General features: G+C 41.1%; 1 protein-coding gene across 1 annotated transcript; it reads right to left on the reverse strand.

The window, feature by feature from the left end:
* Positions 1–644: 644 nt before the first annotated feature.
* On the reverse strand, positions 645–17266 carry LOC129826085 (long-chain-fatty-acid--CoA ligase ACSBG2-like). The gene is made up of 15 exons (XM_055886404.1): positions 17106–17266; positions 14498–14572; positions 14062–14336; positions 10537–10808; positions 9274–9362; positions 8734–8854; positions 8078–8158; positions 7580–7729; positions 7138–7305; positions 6770–6951; positions 5917–6150; positions 5473–5690; positions 3982–4121; positions 3547–3790; positions 645–1339 (listed from the first exon to the last, which is right to left on the reverse strand). Exons 2-15 carry the CDS (start codon positions 14560–14562, stop codon positions 1254–1256), a joined length of 2325 nt encoding a protein of 774 aa, XP_055742379.1. The 5' UTR covers positions 14563–14572; positions 17106–17266; the 3' UTR covers positions 645–1253.
* Positions 17267–22591: the final 5325 nt, after the last annotated feature.

The raw sequence follows: 22591 nt of genomic DNA on the forward strand, positions 1-22591 counted from the left end.
ATCTAAATAAGATGTTTTTATTTTTAAAAACTTGCAAAAATGTCTAAAAACCTGTTTTCACTTTGTCATTATGGGGTATTGTGTGTAAATGGATATGGAATTATTTGTATTTAATCCATTTTAGAAAAAGGCTGTAACAAAATGAGGAAAAAGGGAAGGTGCTTCAACAAAGTGCTGAGTAAAGGGTCTGAATACTTATGTAAATGCGAAATGTATGTACATGTGAAATGTATAAATTTGCAGAAATTTATTAAAACCTGTTTTTGCTTTGTCATTATAGGGTTTTGTGTGTAGATTGATGAGAGAGAAAAAAACGATTCAATCAATTTTCGAATAAGGCTGTAACATAACAAAATGTGGAAAAACTCAAGGGGTCTGAATACTTTCCGAATTTACTGTATGTAGCTAGCTTGCTTAGCATGACCCAGCTCAGCAGAACCTCCGATGGTAATTATATTTCCGGAGTATAAAGTCTCTTCACAAATGGTTTCTATCAAGTCATAGCTATCACATCACTGGCACCGTTCTCTGATGAGGAGATTTTTAATTGCTGTTCCAGTGAAACAACAGACACTAACTTGGACAGCAGCAAGTTACGGTGTGTGTGAGATACTACCAAAGTTACTTTTTTTGTCCAGAATAGCTTGTTGGCTTGAAATCGTTTCTGATTTTATTGATCAAGTTCATTTAACACATAAACATTTAAATTTAAATATTTCTTCATGTACACAGAAAAGCATTGGGTAAAATTCAAAACAATTGTTGTGATTCATAGTATTTTTATGGAATCATAAACATAACATTAATGATAAAATAATATGTTTCAGTGTCATTGTCATTGTCCTTTACTTAAAGTGATTGGTATTATATAGCATTGCTAAATGATTGTCCTTGGTATGTCCTTAGATTCTCCTTGAACATGTTGAGAGAAAATACGTGTTTTTTTGCAAACATGTTCATATATTTTACAAATAATAAAATAAAAAGCCTATGACAGTGATACGACTTTGAAAATATTGCTACGGTTGCAATTACAGTAATTTTTTTACCAGAAGCACAAACTGCTTGCACAGTTGTGGACACTAGATTTGGCAATGATGATTATATGGTTTATTTACAAAAAAGTGCTAATATCGTTGCTGTGTAATCTTATGTGCATAAAAACAGCTTAAATATTGATTTAGAGCAGATATATTTAATAGGTCAATAACTACAACAGTCCAATGTTCTCCAGTCCTTTTTGAGTGCCTCTGTTATTCTTGTGCCATTCCATAAATAGCATTGATTTTCTCCTGGAACAGTTTGACAACAACCCCCCTCTTTAGCTTCATGGTAGGTCCTGGAGAGAATATTGAAGAAAGAAAGGATATTCCATCAGACTTACTGTGCTCTCAAAATGAGTGTCCCCTCTTTCCTGTTGAGTACATCACATTTGATGTACTCAACAGCTTGGAAGAAATATTATATCGTGCAATGGTATCCAGGGGAATGTTGTTTAGTTTGAAACAGTCACAAGACTGCCTCGTCAGATACTGTACGTGATGAACATTATTGGCAAAACATTTATTTCAGATACCGTATGTGATTCACTTCAGATATTGTGCGTGATAAACATTACTGGCAAAACATTTACTTCTCTCTCGGCGTTCTTTGTAAAAGTGTGTCAAATTCTGAAAAAGCGAATTATCTATTGAAAATTACATACAGTAACATCACAAGACTAGCTTTAGTTTAACAATCTAAGTTAGTTTAATATACAGTACCAGCAAAAGTTTGGACACACCTACTCATTCAACGGTTTCTCTTTATTTTTACTATTTTCTACATTGTAGAATAATCGTGAAGACATCAACACTATGAAATAACACATATGGAATCATGTAGTAACCAAAAAAGTCTTAGACAATCAAAATATATTTTATATTTGAAACACTTCAAAATAGCCACCCTTTGCCTTGATTACAGATTTGCACACTCTTGGCATTCTCTCAACCAGCTTCATGAGGTAGTCACCTGGAATGCATTTCAATTAACAAGTAGCCTTGTTAAAAGTTAATCTTATTGCGTTTGAGCCAATCAGTTGTGTTGTGACAAGGTAGGGGTGGTATATAGAATAGCCCTATTTGGTAAAAGACCAAGTCCATATTATGGCAAGAACAGCTCAAATAAGCAAGGGGAACTGACAGTCCATTATTACTTTAAGACATGAAGGTCAGTCAATCTGGAAAATTTCAAGAACTTTGAAAGTTTCTTCAAGTGCAATCGCAAAAACAATCAAGGGCTATGATGAAACTGGCTCTCATAAGGACCACTACAGGAAAGGAAGACTCAGAATTACCTATGCTGCAGAGGATAGAGTTAACTGCACCTCAAATTGCGACGCAAATAAATGCTTCAGAGTTCAAGTAACAAATACATCTCAACATCAACTGTTCAGAGGAGACTGTGTGAATCAGACCTTTATTTTATTAACCTTAATTTAACTAGGCAAGTCAGTTAAGAGCAAATTCGTATTTACAATGACGGCCTACCCAGGCCAAACCCTAACCAGGACGATGCTATGGGACTCTCAATGACGGCCGGGTGAAATACAACCTGGAATCAAACCAGGGTCTGTAGTGACGCCTCTAGCACTGAGATGCAGTGCCTTAGACCACTGCGCAACTCGGAAGACCGATAGTCGAATTGCTGCAATGAAACCACTACTAAAGGACACCAATAAGAAGAAGAGACTTGATTGGGCCAAGAAACATGAGCAATGGACATTAGACCGGTGGAAATCAGTTCTTTGTTCTAATGAGTACAAATTTGAGATTTTTGGTTCCAACCGCAGTGTCTTTGTGAGAGACAGAATAGATGAACGGATAATCTCCGCATGTGTGGTTCCCACCGTGAAGCATGGATAGGGAGGTGTGATGGTGCTTTGCTGGTGACACTGTCAGTGATTTATTTAGAATTCAAGGCACACTTAACCAGCATGGCTACCACAGCATTCTGCAGCGATACGCCATCCCAGCTTGTTTGCGCTTAGCGGGACTATCATTCATTTTTCAACATGACCTTGAGCCAAAAAACACACCTCCAGACTGTGTAAGGGTTATTTGACCAAGAAGGAGAGTGATGGAGTGTTGCATCAGATGACCTGGCCTCCACAATCACCCAACCTCAACCCAATAAAGATGGTTATGGTTTGGAATGAGTTGAACCGCAGAGTGAAGGAAAAGCAGCCAACAAATGCTCAGCATAACTCCTTCAAGACTGTTGGAAAAGCATTCTTCATGAAGCTAGTTGAGAAAATGCCAAGAGTGTGCAAAGCCGTCATCAAGGCAAAGGGTGGCTACTTTGAAGAATCTAAAATATAAAGTGATTTGTTTAACACTTTTTTGGTTACTACATGATTCCATATGTGTGATTTCATAGTTTTGATGTCTTCACTAATATTCTACAATGTAGAAAATAGTCCAAATAAAGAAAGATCCTTGAATGAGTGAGTGTGTCCAAACTTTTGACTGGTACTGTATATATGTCTCACACTGACTGACTCACCCAGTTCTCCCCCGGATATGGAGAAGTCTCTTTCCAAAATGATCCACTTCTGGACCCTCTGGGCGTTGGAGTTGGCCTTAGCATTTACGCGCTCTATGCCCTCCTGGATGGCCTTGTAAATAGCTGGCTCCTTACTGGCTATAATCTCAGAGGCCTTGGTTGCCACAACGCCACGCTGCTGGCAGAACGTCAAGGCCTCTGGGGTCAACTCATCCGTTGGATCGCCGTTGTCGTCGACTACACACTACAGAAGGAGAGTAGGGTCAAAGGTTAGGAGTGATCCAGGAGTCTTTCTGAACAGAGCCTGGTTCCAGATCTGTTTGTGCTGTATAATTCTATTTGAATTGCTTAATAATTCTAAAGCAAGAATTCTAAAGTATGCCAATGAACATAGGAGTTGGCAATACAGTCCACATCTAATGTTTGAGGCCTTACTTTGAGTGTGAACATCATAGAGAGGAATTTGAGCTTGTCTCCGAGCAACATTGCGTTGCTGATGATGGCAATCTCTGCTTTCACTGCATCCTCAATGGGCACAGGTGAAATATTCTCTCCTCCTGCTGTTATGATCAGCTCTGCAAGACAAGAATTGTCATACTTAGCTAGATATTTAAATCATAGATCTACATGATGTTCAACAATGATTATCTTGTATATCCAGGCTCAAGGCAGGAGTTACCCTTAGGCACAGACTTAGGATCAGGGGAAGGTACACAAAATTGACCTTAGATCAGTGTCTTGAGGAAACACCATCTTACTCCCATCAACACCCAACACTGGCAGCCATGTTGTAATGGCTATATACAGTACATCTAGAAAATAAGCTGTTTATTTTTTTATTTTTTATTTCACCTTTATTTTACCAGGTAGGCCAGTTGAGAACAAGTTCTCATTTACAACTGTGATCTGGCCAAGATAAAGCAAAGCAGTGTGACAAAAACAACAATGCAGTTACACATGGGATAAACAAACGTACAGTCAATAACATAATAGAAAATCTGTATACAGTGTGTGCAAATGAAGTAAGGAGGTAAGGCAATAAATAGGCCATAGTGGCGAAGTAATTACAATTTAGCAATTGACACTGGTGTGATAGATGTGCAGATGAGGATGTGCAAGTATAAATACTGGTGTGTAAAAGAGCAGAAAAAAAAATATGAGGATGAGGTAGGTAGTTGGTTGGATGGGCTATTTACGAATAGGCTGTGTACAGCTGCAGCGATTGGTAAGCTGCTATGACAGCTGATGCTTGAAGTTAGTGAGGGAGATATAAGTCTCCAACTTCAGTGATTTTTGGAATTCCTTCCAGTCATTGGCAGCAGAGAACTGGAAGGAAAGGCGGCCAAAGGAGGTTTTGGCTTTGGGGATGACCAGTGAAATATACCTGCTGGAGCGCTTGCTACGGGTGGGTGTTGCTATGGTGACCAGGGAGCTGAGATAAGGCGGAGCTTTACCTAGCAAAGACTTATAGATGACCTGGAGCCAGTGGGTTTGGCAATGAATATGTAGCGAGAACCAGCCAACGAGAGCATACAGGTCGCAATGGTGGATAGTATATGGGGCTTTGGTGACAAAACGGATGCCACTGTGATAGACTGCATCCAATTTGCTGAGTAGAATGTTGGAGGCTATTTTGTAAATTACATCGCCGAAGTCAAGGATCGGCAGGATAGTCAGTTTTACAAGGGTATGTTTGGCAGCATGAGTGAAGGAGGCTTTGTTGCGAAATAGGAAGACGATTCTGGATTTAATTTTGGATTGGAGATGCTTAATATGAGTCTGGAAGGAGAGGTACAGTCTAGCCAGACACCTAGGTATTTATAGTTGTCCATATATTCTAAGTCAGAACCATCCAGAGTAGTGATGCTAGGCGGGCAGGTGGGGGCAGCACCCACCCGCCTAGCACCACTACTCTAAGTACTATACCCTTTATCCTCCCTGTGATGAACAGGAAGTTGTCCTTGTCGTGCTTGCCCAGGTCTCCAGAGCGCAGCCAGCCCTGCTGGTCCAAGGCCTCCTCAGTCTTTTCTGGCTCGTTCAGGTAGCCCATGAACACATGACGCCCCCAGAAACAGATCTCACCATTCCCATCCTCATCTGGCTTGTCCAACTTTGTCTGGCAGCCATTCACCACCTTTCCACAGCTGAGGACAACATCAAGATATTCTTTGTTGTTGACAGTTTGCTGTCAGCTCTTTATATGGTGAGACCGCAAAGCAAGAATGTATTAAATGTCACTTTTATATCTGATGGCTTATCGGTATCAATTCATGTTTTGCTATCACAATGCTAGCTTTGTCAACTACAAATTAATGAATGTAAACAGTCATTAAAAATGGCAGTGGACATCCTAGTTTCCCAGTTGCTGACCTCATGATCTTGAAGTTATTCTCCCAGGAGATGGTGTGAGGGCCGGTGCTTTCACTCATCCCATACAGCTCATACAAGGGGAGGCGAAGGCTCATGAAATACTCCAGGGTCTCCCTAGTGATGGGTGCGGCCCCTGTTAAGCAGTTCCTGCAGCGGTCCAGGCCCATGGCCCAGTGAACCTTCTTAAAAACCAGGTTGTTTGCCAGCATGAAGCCCCATGGCAACAGGTTCTCTCTGGAATCCACAACAAACAAGGAGGAATACCACACATGGTGTCAAAGATTAAAGAGATTCTCTGTTACCTTTGTATACTTTTTAAGCAGTAGTTCTGAAAGTGTCACTCACGAGCCAAAAGCGGTCCCCAACAATTGTGTACACATCACTTATGCGCCGATATGTGCACCACAATATTGCTCGCTGTCTCTCGTTTTGCTGTGTGTGCATCACTTAAATGGTGAGGGGCTGATTGGCTGGAACTCAAATTGCACGTGGTGGAAAATGTAGGGAAAATGGCGCTGCAAAGCTTCCAGTAAATAAACTAGGGGTTTGCTGGCTAACTGAGGTAAGACAGTAATTCTGCTCATAGATTATGCATGTATGAACAAAACAAATTGACACATCCAGCCCAAAGCGGGAGGTTTAAAAAATACTTACTAGTCGCCAAACTTGGCTGGAATTTTATCTAGTTTAGAATACAAAAAAATGCTATTTGGGCATGAGTGAGGTTGTAGTTTTTTTTTTTGTTGTTATTGATAAGATCATGTCTATGGGTGAAATTTGATGCACTGAAAATCTGCATTATTTCTGAAGTACGGGTTTGATTGAACAACAAGAACCTGAGCTAAATCCTTACCCATTCATGGCACTGTAGCTGGCTTGCAATCCGATGGATTTAGCCCAGTCTGCCACTCTTTTCCTTATTCCAGAGGACTTGGCACCAATGGCTTTCATCTTCTCCTGCATCTTCTCCCACACACGGGGAACTCCCAGGAAACTGGTGGGGCGCACCTCTTTCAGAGTAGTCCCCAAAGAGCCCTATGAAATCATATTGTTACTGGTTATCAAGTCATATCAAGTTACTCCCGTCCCACCCTTCCCAATCAAGTCAAAACCAAAGCACCACAATTCAATCAATTGTTCCCAATGTAAATAGCATTTTGAGAGGAAAGTAATGCACATCATCCATTTCTGTAGGATAATAGTTGGATTCTGGATTCTGACCTTCAGGGCGTCTGGTTCTGCGAAATACGTCACCGCTGCGAATCTCATGGCGATCCACATGTCATTGACCTGGGCAGCTACATGGCTCAGGGGCAGATAGCTCACCACCACCTCCTCACCATGTTTCAGATCTGGCATGGTGCCCGCCGCATTTGAAGTCCAAGTGATCTGAGGAGAGAGTTGGTCACCACTTAGAGGAAAAACTATACACTACGTTTTTGTTTGTCCTTGCCGTGAACAATACATGGACAAAATTGTGACTTTTTCACATACTGTATCCAGTGCTCAGTGGCCCCAGAGCTATCTCCACCATATAGTACTACTGTATTGTGTCTGAGAGAACCACCACATTCTGTGAGGATGAAGGGGAGGCCAGCTGGATACTGCAGTACAGTAAAAGTACACGTAAATATAGAGCTTTTTCCTCAATAGGATTACTCACATTGTCATGACTCAGCATGACCCCTTTGGGGTTGCCTGTGGTTCCAGAGGTGTAGATGAGCGTACAACACTGGTTAGCCCTCTGACTGTCCACCACAGCATTCAGCTGTTCCTCAGGCACCTCCTCACCCAGCTTCATAAACTCAGCCCACTGTAGGAGGACAGAGGTTGAGTCAGTAACACCTGATTCACATTATAGAGCCAATCTGAATCGTACTCTGCTGGCTTAGATATTTTCTATTCACATTATTCTTTTCAGAAGGGTTCCAACAACAATGGTGGATGTGTAACAAAGCCAGCCCAGTGCAGCTCGACTTGGCTCTGTTTGCTCAGTAATGTGAATGGATTAACAGTCTCACAGTTACAGTGTAGGAAAGGAAATCTTCTAGGAAATAATGTGTGCTACTAACATTTCTATCTATTAGGCAAATAAATAATGTTTTTTTCCAGCTGGCTAAACTTGATCTTGTTAATAGAGATTATTTTGATGCAAACTTACAGTGTACAAGTTTGGCAGCTTCTGTTGCAGTTCATCCTTGTACTGAACGATAGCTTTCAAGTGTGGAAGCTCGTCCTTAATCTGAAAGGTATAGACAAAGTAGGAATTTTAGAATGAATCATTTTAGCACAAAAACAAAAAACATTTTCACTTGATCTACTTACAAATAAAACAGCACAGTATTGGATTAATTCTTTAAAAAATATATTATTTGCATAACTCTGTGCATAGGTTCGATGGCTATTGGTATTTTTCAGTTTTCTCCATATATTATTGTATACAAAATGATTGACGCATTTGTCTTACCCGGTTTTAAAATCTATTGCACACCTACTGTATATTACTTGACATGGATAAACAAACCAAAATGTATTCATGTTTTTCCTTATGTGTGTAATTCATTGTGATGTTAATGTGTCATATGTATTCAATTGGCTGGATGTAGTCAACTGACCAGATGCACATGCCTCTAGAGGTTATTTAAGTAGGTGTGTTTCACAGTTGTGTATCACCTGACGAAGATCCAACTCAGATCGAAACATATTTTTTCTGCATCTTTTTAAATCACAATGGGAGTATACCATACCTTTTTAAAATGTTATTGGCAGACACAACCAGGGCAAACGTATAGTTCAGTATGTGTTATGGGGTCTCACCTGGAGGATTTTGAGGAGTTGTTTGTGGTTCTCCACCACAAGGACGTTGGCCTCACAGTTGTCTGCTACATACTGACACGCCTCGGGGGAGTTGGTGGTGTAGATGCCTGCAGCAAAACCCCTGGCACACAACACACATCAAACAACCTTCTTATTGAGGCGGTTTAGACTGTGATTGCTGTGTGTGATGAATACTTTCTATGAGGAAGCAGCTGGTTGTCCAAGTCACACAGCATTTACAGTATGAACAATAGTGCAGGGTAAGTTAGGGCATGCTAGATGTATAATGATAGGGGTGGCAGGTAGTCTAGCGGTTAGAGAAGTGAGCCAGTAACGGGAGGGTTGCCAGTTCAAATTCCGGGTCTGACGGGAAAATATTTGGCCTGCCGTTGTTCCCTTGAGCAAGGCACTTACCACCCCACAACAACATCTCCCCAGGTACCCAGTGTGGCAGCCCCCCCGCACCTCTCCAAAAACCTGTGTATGTATGTGTGTCTTTCAGAGAGGTTAAAAGCAGAAGTCAAATGTTGTTATTATTACCCAGCCAGGATACAGCCAATGTCTGAGATGAACCACTCTGGAGAGTTAAAGCCCAGAATACCGACACCATGGTAACGCTCCAGCCCCAACTACAGTAGAGGGAGGAAGAGAAGAGTCCGAAAGAAACATTTATAATCAATAAGAACGTGGCACACTGCCTCATTTACTGTCGACCTACGTGATGCTTTGAAAACTACTCCAGTTTATAGCCTCTCCTTGACACTGGAGACGTAACTTAAGCATTGAATCTAACACAGCCAAGTGTTGGTTTTCACCAGCACCATTCTTACAAGGAGACAGACATGGAAATGGGAGAAAAAGGAAATTATTTCTGCTGTGTAAATATTCATAATCCCCTTTCTCTGAAGGTGAAATTCTAAATAGTCCATAGCCCAGGGATCATCAACTAGATTCAGCCTTGAGCCAATTTTTTTAATTAAGCTATAAGGCCCTTAGCCGTGGTATATTGGACATATAAAACAAACCCCTCAAGTGTCTTATGGTTATCATAAACTGGTTACCAACGTAATTAGAGCAGTAAAAATACATATTTTGTCATAGCCGTGATATACCACGGCTGTCAGCCAATCAGCATTCAGAGCTCAAACCACCACGTTTATAATGAAAAGTATGAAAATGAATGCACTCACTATTGTAAGTTGCTCTGGATAAGAGCGTCTGCTAAATGACTAAAATGTCACATTTTTTCAAATTAAAATGACAAATCATTTGTTGACTGCAGATTGACTGCAAGAAGCCCAAACAGATATGTTTGACTAAAACATAATAATTTCAAACCTTGCTTACATTTGTATACGAACACGCGTCTCTCTATTATCTGTGGGAGTACTTGGGAACAGATTTCTTAAGTTAATTTCACTTAGCGCTCATTTCCTGGAGTTTTTACAGACTTATTTCCAACAATGAAACAAAGACATATAATACTAATCTACATATATTTTTTTTAGCTTAGAAAATTTGGGGGGCCAAATAAAACCACCCGCTGGCCAAATTTGGCTCTCGTGGCTGCCAGTTTTCAGTGATGTTAACAGATCTTCATTAGAATTCACTGGCAAAGTTAAAAAATACTCATACGCCTCTGTATAGATACAGCCACTAAAAAATGCAGAACACATCCTGGTAAAAGTACATCATAACATAGAACTTTGAGAGATCCTTTTCCATTAAATTCCACGCAAGCATAAAACAGAGAGCAACTAAAGAGCACAGACACTGACACAACATCTACATCAATAAACAGACCTTGAGGAAGCTCTTGGCCGCCACTCGGCACTGCTGGTAATACTCCCTCCAGGTCAGGGTGACCCACTGCCCCTCTTTCTTAGATGCCAGTGCAGGCAGGTCTCCATAGCTCTCCACTGTCTCCAGGAACATCTGGTGGACGGTAATGGGGGCCTTGCAGCCCAGCCCTGTCTCGGTCATCCTCAGCTTGACCGCCTGATCCCTAAAGGAGCACCAGAGCTTCTCCGCTGGGGCCAGAGACACATCCGACAGCTTCAGGGGAACCGAGGCACCTGTAGTGAAATCAAATCAAACGTAATTTGTCACATGCGTCGAATACAACAAGTGTAGACCTTAGCGTGAAATGCTTACTTACAAGCCCTTAACCAACAGTACATTTCAAGAAGTGTTAAGAAAATATTTACCAAATACACTAAAGTAAAAAATAATAAAAAGTAAGACAATAACATAACAATAACGAGGCTATATACAGGGGGTACCGGTACCGAGTCAGTGTGCAGGGGTACGGGTTAGAGGTAATTTGTACATATAGGTAGGGGTGAAGTGACTATGCATAGACAATAAACAGTGAGTAGCAGCAGTGTACAAAACAAATGGAGGAGGGGCGGGGGGTCAATGTAATAGTCCGGTGGCCATTTGATTAATTGCTCAGCAGTCTTATGGCTTGGGGGTAGAAGCTGTTAAGGAGCCTTTTGGTCCTAGACTTGGCGCTCCAGCACCGATTGCCATGCGGTAGCAGAGAAAACAGTCTATGACTTGGGTGACTGGAGTCTCTGACAATTTTATGGGCTTTCCTCTGACACCACCTATTCTATAGGTCCTGGACTGCAGGAAGCTTAGTCCCCTCTGTAGTGCCTTACGGTCAGATGCCGAGCAGTGTCATATCAAGCGGTGATGCAATCGGTCAAGATGCTCTCGATGGTGCAGCTGTAGAACTTTTTGAGGATCTGGGGACCCATGCCAAATCTTTTCAGTCTCCTGAAAAGGTTTTGTCGTGCCCTCTTCATGACTGATTGGTGTGTTCGGACCATAATTACATTTACATTTTAGTCATTTAGCAGACGCTCTTATCCAGAGCGACTTACAGTAGAGTGCATACATTTTATTACATTTTTACATACTGAGACAAGGATATCCCTATCGGCCAAACCCTCCCTAACCCGGACGACGCTATGCCAATTGTGCGTCGCCCCACGGACCTCCCGGTTGCGGCCGGCTGCGACAGAGCCTGGGCGCGAACCCAGCCCAGCCTGGGCGCGAACCCAGAGACTCTGGTGACGCAGCTAGCACTGCGATGCAGTGCCCTAGACCACTGCGCCAGTGGTCTGCCTCCCGGGTGGCGCAGATAGATCTTTGGTAATGTTGTCACCAATGTTGTCACCAAGGAACTTGAAACTCTCGACCCACTCCACTACAGCCCCGTTGATGTTAATAAGGGCCTGTTTGCCCCGCCTTTTCCTGTAGTCCACGATCAGCTCCTTTGTCTTGCTCACATTGAGGGAGAAGTTGTTGTCCTGGCACCACACTGCCAGTTCTCTGACCTCCTCCCTATAGGCTGTCTCATCGTTGTCAGTGATCAGGCCTACCACTGTTGTGTCGTCAGCAAACTTAATGATGGTGTTGGAGTATTGTTTGGCCACACAGTCGTGGGTGAACAGGGAGTACAGGAGTGGACTAAGTACACACCCCTGAGGGGCCCCCGTGTTGAGGATCAGCGTGGCAGACATGTTGTTGCCTAGCCTTACCACCTGGGGGTGGCCCATCAGGAAGTCCAGGATCCAGTTGCAGAGGGAGGTGTTTAGTCCCAGGGTCCTTAGCTTAGTGATGAGCTTCGTGGGCACTATGGTGTTGAACGCTGAGCTGTAGTCAATGAACTGCATTCTCACATAGGTGTTCCCTTTGCCCAGGTGGGAAAGGACAGTGTGGAGTGCGATTGAGATTGCGTCATCTGTGGATCTGTTGGGGCGGTATGCGAATTGGAGTGGGTCTAGGGTATCCGGGAGGATGCTGTTGATTTGAGCCATGACCAGCCTTTCAAAGCACTTCCTGGATACCGACGTGAGTGCTACGGGGCAGTAATCATTTAGGCAGGTTACCTTCGCTTTCTTGGGCACAGGGACAATGGTGGTCTGTTTGAAACATGTAGGTATTACAAACTCGGTCAGGGAAAGGTTGAAAATGTCAGTGAAGACACCAGTCAGTTGGTCCACGCATTCTTTGAGTACACGTCCTGGTAAGTCATCTGGCCACGCGGCTTTGTGAATGTTGACCTGTTTAACGGTCTTGCTAACATCGGCTACCAAGAGCGTTATCACACAGTCATCCAGAACAGCTGGTGCTCTCGTGCATGCTTCAGTGTTGCTTGCCTCGAGGAAAGCATAAAATGCATTTAGCTCGTCTGGTAGGCTCGCGTCACTGGGCAGCTCGCGTCTGGGTTTCCCTTTGTAGTCCGTAATTGTTTTCAAGCTCTGACACATCCAATGAGCTTCAGAGCCGGTGTAATAGGATTCAATCTCAATCCTGCATTGACGCTTCGCTTGTTTGATGGATCGTCTGAGGGCATAGCGGGATTTCTTCTAGGCGTCTGGATTAGTGTCCCACTCCTTGAAAGCGGCAGCTCTAGCCTTTAGCTCGATGTGGATGTTGCCTGTAATCCATGGCTTCTGGTTGGGATATGTACGTATGGTCACTGTGGGGATGACGTCGTTGATGCACTTATTGATGAAGCCAATGACTAAGGTGGTATATTCCTCAAATCCATTGGATATATCCCGGAACATATTCCAGTCTGTGCTAGTATAACAGTACTGTAGCGTAGCATCCATGTCATCTGACCACTTGTAGTATGGGGACAGCAGGGGCAGCAGTTTCCTGCTATCAGTGGTAGTTTATGAAGTAATCTCAAAGACTAATATTCCCCTGCCCTGTCCCCACAAGAACTCAGTGGACCGCAGGCAGGTACAGAATGAGAATGTGTTCTCAGTGAACTTACCTTGTAAAATAAGGGTTAAATAAAACAGAAGTCAGGATGTGTGGCTATTTCTGAGAATCAGACTGGACTATATCCCACCCTCCATCGCTGTCTCAGTGTGAAGCATAACCATCCCTCTTAACTAAAGCTGGGATGCCTGTATCATATTGACTCAGAGAATAGAGGAAGCTATGGAATGTCCCTGTCTACCCACCAATCAGGTTTGTGTTGTGAAACTGGCTCTGATTAAATAGAAAAGGTTGATTGATCAAAATCATGCAATGGGGGACAGGTAAATTATTTTCTTCCTCAAGAGTTTAAAAAACACATTTCCTCAAAGGTAAGAATAACTGTAACCTTGAACTGATTATGCTTTTTAGGCACATTTCTGTCAACCTGTTCCACAAGTTTCTTTATAACTGCTGTATTATGACCAAAACATAATCATGTTCCTCTTGTAGGTGATAAACATCTGATCTGCTTCAGTTAAGTTGAGTCCATATCCTATAAAAAAACTCTTGGCTCTACCTATGATCACCATAAACTGCTATTACCTGAGATAGGATCCCATTGAGGTCCCTCTAGTCCAGGTGATCTGGGTGGTTTGGCTGGTGCTTCAGGTATGCTTGCTGGGGTTATCATTGCAGGTTCTACAGCAGTTGTCTCCTGGCTGTCTTCGCCCTCTCTATCTGACTCGGACTCAGAGTTTGGCTGTGGATTGTCTACTACTCCTCCATTGACAAGGGGACTGGAATGGTTTCTGTTCTGTTGGAGTTTGGCGACTGGTGGTAACTGTTCGGTTTCGCCAAGAGGAATGTCACTCACACAACTAGAATGAAGCACATGAAAATAAAATATGCTTTAAAGAAACACTCAGTCATAAAATACTATACCATTATTTGGTGAATATTTAGCAATTATAAACTGGTACTTCAACTGTCCTGTCAGAATTTGTTCTCCAGCAAAGAAGATTACTATAAATCCACATACCTCTCAGAACTCTTCTCTATGACAGGAACCCCATTGAGGACAATGGAATCCTCTTGTTCAGACATCTTGTAATTGCTTCAATAAAAGACGTACATTATCTCCATTAGATGTGCAGGAACCACTAGATCATGATGAACAAGCTTTCAATATCAAATGAATAAAATCTCTAAATAGTTTGTGCAAAGGCTCCTGATATTCTACTAATTCAAGAGAAAAAGTGTAACCTCCTGGATCTTTATATGAGTGGCTATTGCAACATGACAGCGTCAGGGGTAGTGTGTCAATAGCTGCTTAGTTCGATTGATAACGAATGGCGAAATGAAAGGGTTTGTACCAACAACCTATAACCATTTGCAGAGCTTTTTACAATCTTTCACTTAAATATAGTAGGTTACACCAAGACGGTTGATTTTTAAATTAGAAAGTGACTGAGAAAGAGCGGGTATTTCTGCTGAAAACCCCTTTTTTGTCTTATCTTCAAAGGCCGATTTCAGTCAAGGTCCTGTACAGTAGTTATCTCCCCAGGCACACATAGTAAATGTGTTGTTTTTTTACATGTCTCAAATACAACATAGGCCCAAAGCATGTAGTGCACATAGAGTATCATGTTGGGTTACTTGACCATGATTCCTCATCATTATCTCTGACATGATGTCAATCAGCCTATGATGAAAAATGTCAGTGAAATTATGCCATCTTGTGTTTTGAAGACAATTTTCACACATATCTGCTCTAGTTTAGCTATGACAGTCATAATGATGACATGCCTTGAGCATACCATATTGCCAAGAAGCTGCTAAACATGTACGGAGAGAGAAAAATGGATGCTGTCACTTCAAATTCCAAACAAGTAGTTAAAATATTGAGACAGAGCTCATAACAGTGATATGGCATTTTTATCTGGTTCATGAGAACATTGTTTTGTTTCCCGACTTCAACAAGAAAAGAACAGAAGATCCGTCCAGATAGATCAGATAACTATGGTCAAAATGTCTCTCGGGCAAAGTGAATCAGAATTGCAAAACAATTGCCTAAGTTATGTGGCAAAGTAAACACTGAACTTTTGCACAGAATGCTGCAAACATTAGTGCTTACTGACGTTTCTGCAAAAAAATAATGAACTGTAATTGATAGTTGGATACAATCTCTATGCGCTCTTAAAGGATCAATGCACACATTTTTATCTCAATATCAAATAACTTCTGGGTAACAATTAAGCACCTTAATGTGATTAGAAGTGGTTAAAAAAAATGAACAAAAATAGCTTCTCAACAAGAGCAATTTCTCAAGCAAGAAATTTGATAGGACTGTCTGTGAGTGGTCTAAGTGGGAGGGGAAAACTAAAAACTAGCTGTTATTAGCAGAGAGGATTGGAACTCTTTCTTATTGGTTATGGTTACTTTCTTATTGGCTATTTACTGCCTACTGCCTATTTACTGCCTGGTGATGCCACCAGGGCAGGCAGGTCAACACTCTATCCCACCAAAACAGGCTGAAATTCCAGGCGGTCTTTTCAAACCCTAAAAGGGCATATCGTCAATTTCACAATTTCACTGTATTATTCCATACCCATAGTGTGTAAATATATATAAAACACAGATAAATCAAGTTTTTGACTGCACTGGGCCTTTAACAGATTACCTCTAAACAGGTAGCAAATTGTTCCTACATGAGCAAGGCCTCAACCCATCAAGTAATGAGCTGTCCATTTCAAATATTGAAATATATTTTAGTATGTATCTCTCCAGCAGCATCAGCTCTAGAGTGACCCAGGCTAGCACTGTTTGTGTTGGCTTTAACAAGACAATAAAGAATAAGCCTGAGCCTGTTGGCAAAACATTAAAACCAGAGGAACCTGCTTGGTTAAGTTTAGTTCAAACATGTTTTTGCATGTATGTCCTGAGATGTAGGCAAGGTCATGTTTGTTTATTTGCTTTGAACACATGTATATATCTATATATAGATTAGGCAACCAATGCATGCAGCTATTTTAGGTTACTGGTCAAATTCTTTTCACTCTGAACATGCCTCTGCCCCTGAAATGCAAACATTACATTGGATTTATACCGTGAAGGCTACTGTATCAGTACCAGAAAGCAATCTAAAAGTTTAGGTTGGTTTTAATGGTTAGACAATTACATGTAGACAACTTAACACCTCCCAGTATCAGTCAATGCTTTGCTGTAGATGCTGAATAAATAATCCTAAATATTCACCAAGGTTTATAATGCAGTAACTGTCCAAACTGCTTCAAATTGATTTCACAAACCAAGACAGACGGACAAATGTATACCAAGACAGACAGACAGACAGACGGTCAGAGAGACGGTCAGACAGACAGACAGACAGACAGACAGACAGACAGACAGACAGACAGACAGACAGACCGACAGAGACAGACAATTGACCCTAGTTCCCCACTGACATGTGAGCAAGGACTGTAGAAACATGTTGCAAGAGCTGTCTGTGATTTGTAGATTGACGTGGTGGCCTGGCACATGAAAAAATAGCCTATCGTGAAAGAATTGAAAGCACACATAAAAAAGCATGATATTAGCAGAATATTCTAATACCTTTCTATTGAATAAAGACAGAGCAGATATCCTACCTTGTTCAGAGACTTTGTTCAGACAGGGATAGACAGAGGCAGGTGCTATATGACATCACCTTGGCAGGAGAGAGTGCAGGGAAAACTTGGATGGACATCGATGTGATGTGCACAACGTGGGACTGTCACCCAGGACAGCAGCTGATAAGCCTGTAGAGGTATGTATGGGGGATAGTACTATCCAACTCAGGTCTGTATGCACTCTTACGGAATTTCCCCCACACCTGAGGGTCAAATAGCTAGTTAACGATCCACCAGTAGACTTGAACAAAGGTTACCTTCTGCAGCAGTAGATGCTGGAAACTGACAAGGAGGTTGTGTGGGGGGTAGCAGACTACATTACAGCATGTGGATCTAAGTTAAGCCTGTGTTGACATTGCTTTGCCTGTTTACGTGAATGTTAAACAGTTTTAAGACACATTTCATGAGAAACATATTTCTGATTCTAAGAATATGAAGTAAAACCATCACTTTAGCTCAAGACACTGGTCATTTTGACTGGACTAAAGCAAGTTATTGTGTCAGCCCTTATCAGTTCTAAATCATGGGGATGTAACATTAATTGATATAGCAAGATAACTTCTGAAAGTTTATGGGAAAAGAGGAGACTTTGACCCACAATACACAGATCTTTAATCTGTGGAACAAACATTGTGCAAAAACAACTTGTTGTAACGTGAAACACCTCTGCATTGAAATAAGCGTAACAAATGAATGTCAACTAAGTTGTTTTCTAAGATTAATATATATTGTTATTGACCTGTCTTTAATTTCCAGTGGTTAAATTCTGTATTTTAGATCAAAGTAGTCTTATGTTATGTCATGAGGGGTGTTGAATTGTATGAGGTGAGAACTGCAATGATCTGAAGCTGGACATTTTAGTAAATGCAGGTGAGAGTTCAACCACGTGCTCCAGATATTCTGGGCACCAAGGTCATTTAGTCATACCACCAGTCACACCACACCTGCCCTCACTTATCATTGCCGCAGCAAGACGCAGTCTGGAGATATGACAGAAATATTAACAAGGCTACTATATCAAAATAGTACATAGCAACAACTATATATAGGCCAGACTTGTCTATGAAATTGGGTCCTGCTTGTGACATCTCAAAAAAACATTTGCTTTAATTTGGGAAAAAAATAGCATTCAAAATATTTTTGTTTATTAAACAAATTGTACATACAGGAAAACTGTACAATTACATCAATCAACATATCAAAGATAGCAGACTGAACATAGCAGTGCAGATCACCTCAAGATAAAAACGTAATATTCAATATCTTTAAATATTAGCACTTCACGTACTGGTGGGTAATAACCTTCAATCTGGATAATGACACAAAACAAATCATATGGCTAGAGAAATGTATTGCCAAATATTGCGAAAACAAGCAAAACCCAAACATGACGGAGAGTAAACAAGGAGAATCAATCTCCAAAAGAATACGTGAGTCCTCGATGGATACAGACGACTTAAGCTTTTCACCACCGGGAATCTGTTAAAATCAATAAATGACAAACTGGGAATACTTGAACTAGTCAGTAAAGATATAAAAGAATTGTAGGCGAGCCTCGAGATGAGTGACGAAAAATATGCGACAGTAGAGAAACAAACAAACAAGCTAAAAGGGACAGTCAATAAGATTGAAATGGACGTTAATGAACTTAAAAAGGAGAAAATATTTCTGAGAAAAGCCTAACGGCTCTTGATCACTAGCACGCGGTAAATTTCCCAGAGTGGCTCGATTGTGGGCGTGCTGGCAGCATATAGCAGCACGTTTGATTGTGCTTCAAGAATTCAGCATAGCAAGTTTGTATGAAGATCTGGTTATTAAATGGGTAAATAGTTTAATCCATTCTCCATTTTAGGAATTTATTCACAGGTAAATAGTAATATGCTTTAAAACGCTCTGGTGACAAACAAACTTTGTTGCCCTGTTTCCAATCGTTCACATGGCTGGGAGAACCTATTCAAGTAAGTACATACATTTTGAAAATGTAAAAGAAATTATGCATTAAATATCACCAGCTGCCTAACTTCATATTAACTAGGTATCTTGATGTATTTATCACTGTAAAAAAAACAACTCCAAATGCATTTGTAGGTAGCTAGCTAACAGCCATGAAGGAGGGTGAAAGGATAGCAGCCCCAACTGTCAAAGTGAGAGAGTAGGCTATTCTGGATAGGGCAGGTACTTTGTGTAGTTTCAGTCCATAGAAGTGATGACGGAGATAATAGTAACATAATATTCAGTGCGGTCTAATTTGAGTATGATGAAGTCATAAGTCATATGATGATGTTTCTTGTGAGGTTTTTGGTCCTCAGATACAGAGAGCTGTGAAAGCCTGTTTTGCCATAGCACGACACAGCTGATTCAAATGATCAACTCATCTTAAAGCTTCAAGTGGTATTTATGTATTCATTTGTGATGCTATCCTTGAGATGATCCTGCTATTGTCACACACTACCAGTGGCGATTTTAGCATGTAAGTCTTGGTGGGGCAAACACCAAACAATTGTGATGCCACTACACATAAAAACATAGCTGATATGGCAGACTTGCTTAAAACCTTTTCTCAATAGGGTTGCTGTTGGGACTTTGTAATATTTACGTTCCCAAATTAAATTGCCTCGTACTCAATTCTTGCTCGTACAATATGCATATTATTATTACTATTGGATAGAAAACACTCTCTAGTTTCTAAAACCATTTGAATTATTTCTCTGAGTGAAACTGAACTCATTCTGCAGCACATTTCCTGTCAGGAAGTGAGATTTCTGAAATCGAGGTCCCTGTTCTGAGGTCAGTTTATAAGTCCCTATGTAAGCTATGGGGCTACATGCACTGCATACGCCTTCCTCTAGATGTCAGTAAGCGGTGAGAATTTGAAGGTAATAAGGCAGGTAGCACTGTGATTCATTAATCATATGCTGCCTTCCCTGCTCCTCTGTTCATACCTCTTTCTCTTTCTGTCTTTTACAGCTCTATGGCCACATCCTCTTTCTTCCTCTGTTTTTATAATGCAGACCAGATGTGCATTGAAGTACAGATTAAACTTGTATTTATAATATTACAATTATAATATTTAAAATGCATATATTATGTATTTATAACACTTGGATAATTACATTCTTTCAATAAAGTGTTTCACATTCTCTACTGATTGAAATTAAGTCTCTCATTTGATGAAATAGTACACTTATCCTGTGTTTATCAGATCAATGCAAATGAAGGAAATTAGATATTGAGATAAACCGGTTTTAGAGTATTTACATGATGCATAGGAAGTGTGGTGTACTGTTTTTTATATTCTGTTTCTGTATATATGAGTTCCAAATCAGCCTTTAACTAGTTAAATCAAGGTTTCTTGTCTATTGAATAGTTACAATGTGTAACCATTGATGTCCCAGGGCCAGGATTGGTAAACACGGTTGAAGTGTATAATTGTAATACATACATGCAGACACAGCATCATTCAAAGACTGGAATTTGATACTCCTGGTATTGGATATGACTGAAAAATAATCTCACTTACATTCATACCTGAATGGCACATTTATTTGCCAAGGTAGAGTACATGATCAGGGAATATACTAAATGTACAGGCTACAATGTGGGGATCTGATGCATGGTAATAACTACATGTGTATATGAGTTGTATGCTTGGCACAAAGTTATATTATATTCTACTCAATCCATAGGCTTCATTAATGCCATTCAGACTGTTTTGAAGTTGATACAACTGGCTATGATAGCTGAGGTTCAGCGCTAGGTTCTGAACTAATATGTATACCAAATGTTTTATACACAGATCGGCTACATAGCTAGCTACACATCCATAGACATACAGTTATTTTTTTCCTCCACTGCACAATAAGCAAGAAATAGTTAGCTAGCTACGTTACTTCATCTGCATTGCATGGAAAATATCAGCAAGGCAAGCTTACAAAATTGTACATTAAATTTGCAGTAAATGCTTTAGCTAGCTAGATTCTTTACACCCAGTGTTTCACAAGATGACAGCCTGGTTAGATGGTTGTTTCAGGAGTCCCTAAGACATTAAACAACCAGAATTACAATTTCATACTCATGTCACAACACCCATAGAGCTAGCCAGCTAGATGGTTAATGTTAGCTAGTCAGCTAGCTTGCTAAACAGAGATTTTGGTAAATTAACTTAATGACCAAAAAATATGCATAATTGTTTGTCTCTACATTAACTAGTATATTCCTCTCAACTGCAATTGTTTTGCTTTATTCGTTATGACGTTATAATTACTTACATTTGCTTAGATCCTAGTATTTTTGTCAGCCATCTTTGCTGAAGAAACTCTCCAGCCTTGGGTCGCATAGCGTCAAATTCATCATGGGAACCATTCGCTAAGCTTGGTTATCGCCTAACGGTTCCCCGCTGGTAATTTGCATAAAGTGTTGAACTTTTTCACCACCTTTCACGCCATGTTTGCGCCGCCAACGGTCCCCCGCCCTCTCCGCTTTCGTTCCATTGAAAATTAATGAGAAGCGTTGCACCACGCAGCACCATGTGCTAGTGAACACGGGGCACAGTGACCGTACGTACATACCCCAACCAGAAGCCATGGATTACAGGCAACATCCGCACTGAGCTAAAGGGTAGAGCTGCCACTTTCAAGGAGTGGGACTCTAACTTATAAGAAATCCCACTATGGCCTTCAACAAACCATCAAACAGGCAAAGCGTCAATACAGGACCAAGATTGAATCGTACTACACCATCTCCGACGCTCAACGGATGTGGCAGAGCTTGCAAACGATTGACATGAGCCTACCAGACTGTGTAATCACGCACTCCGTAGCTGATCTGAGTAAGACCTTTAAACAGGTCAACATTCACAAAGCTGCAGGGCCAGATGGATTACCAGGACGTTTACTCCAAGCATGCGCTGACCAACTGGCAAGTGTCTTCACTGCCATTTTCAACCTATCCTTGACCGAGTCTGTAATGCTAACATGTTTCAAGCAGACCACCATAGTCCATGTGCCCAAGAACACCAAGGTAACCTGCCTAAATGACCACCAACCCAAAGCATTCACGTCTGTAGCCATGAAGTGCTTTGAAAGGCTGGTCATGGCTCACATCAACAACATTATCCCAGAAACCCTAGACCCACTCCAATTTGCATACCGCCCCAACAGATCCACAGATGAAGCAATCTCTATTGCACTCCACACTACCCTTTCCCACCTGGACAAAAGGAACACCTACGTGAGAATGCTATTAATTTTACTACAGCTCCTAGGAACCCCTAGGCTAATGATTTCTCCGAAAGCTAATTGGAGTCCACTAACCTGGAGTCTAATCAACGAGACGAGATTGGAGATTTTGGTTAGAGCTGCCCTGCCCCATAAAAAACACTCACTAAATTTTTGTTTGCTATTCACAAGAAGCATTGCCTGATGTGAACCATGCCTCGAACAGATCTCAGAAGACCTAAGATTAAG

This window comes from Salvelinus fontinalis, chromosome 28, assembly GCF_029448725.1.
Source record: "Salvelinus fontinalis isolate EN_2023a chromosome 28, ASM2944872v1, whole genome shotgun sequence".
Classification (NCBI taxonomy): Eukaryota; Metazoa; Chordata; class Actinopteri; order Salmoniformes; family Salmonidae; genus Salvelinus; species Salvelinus fontinalis.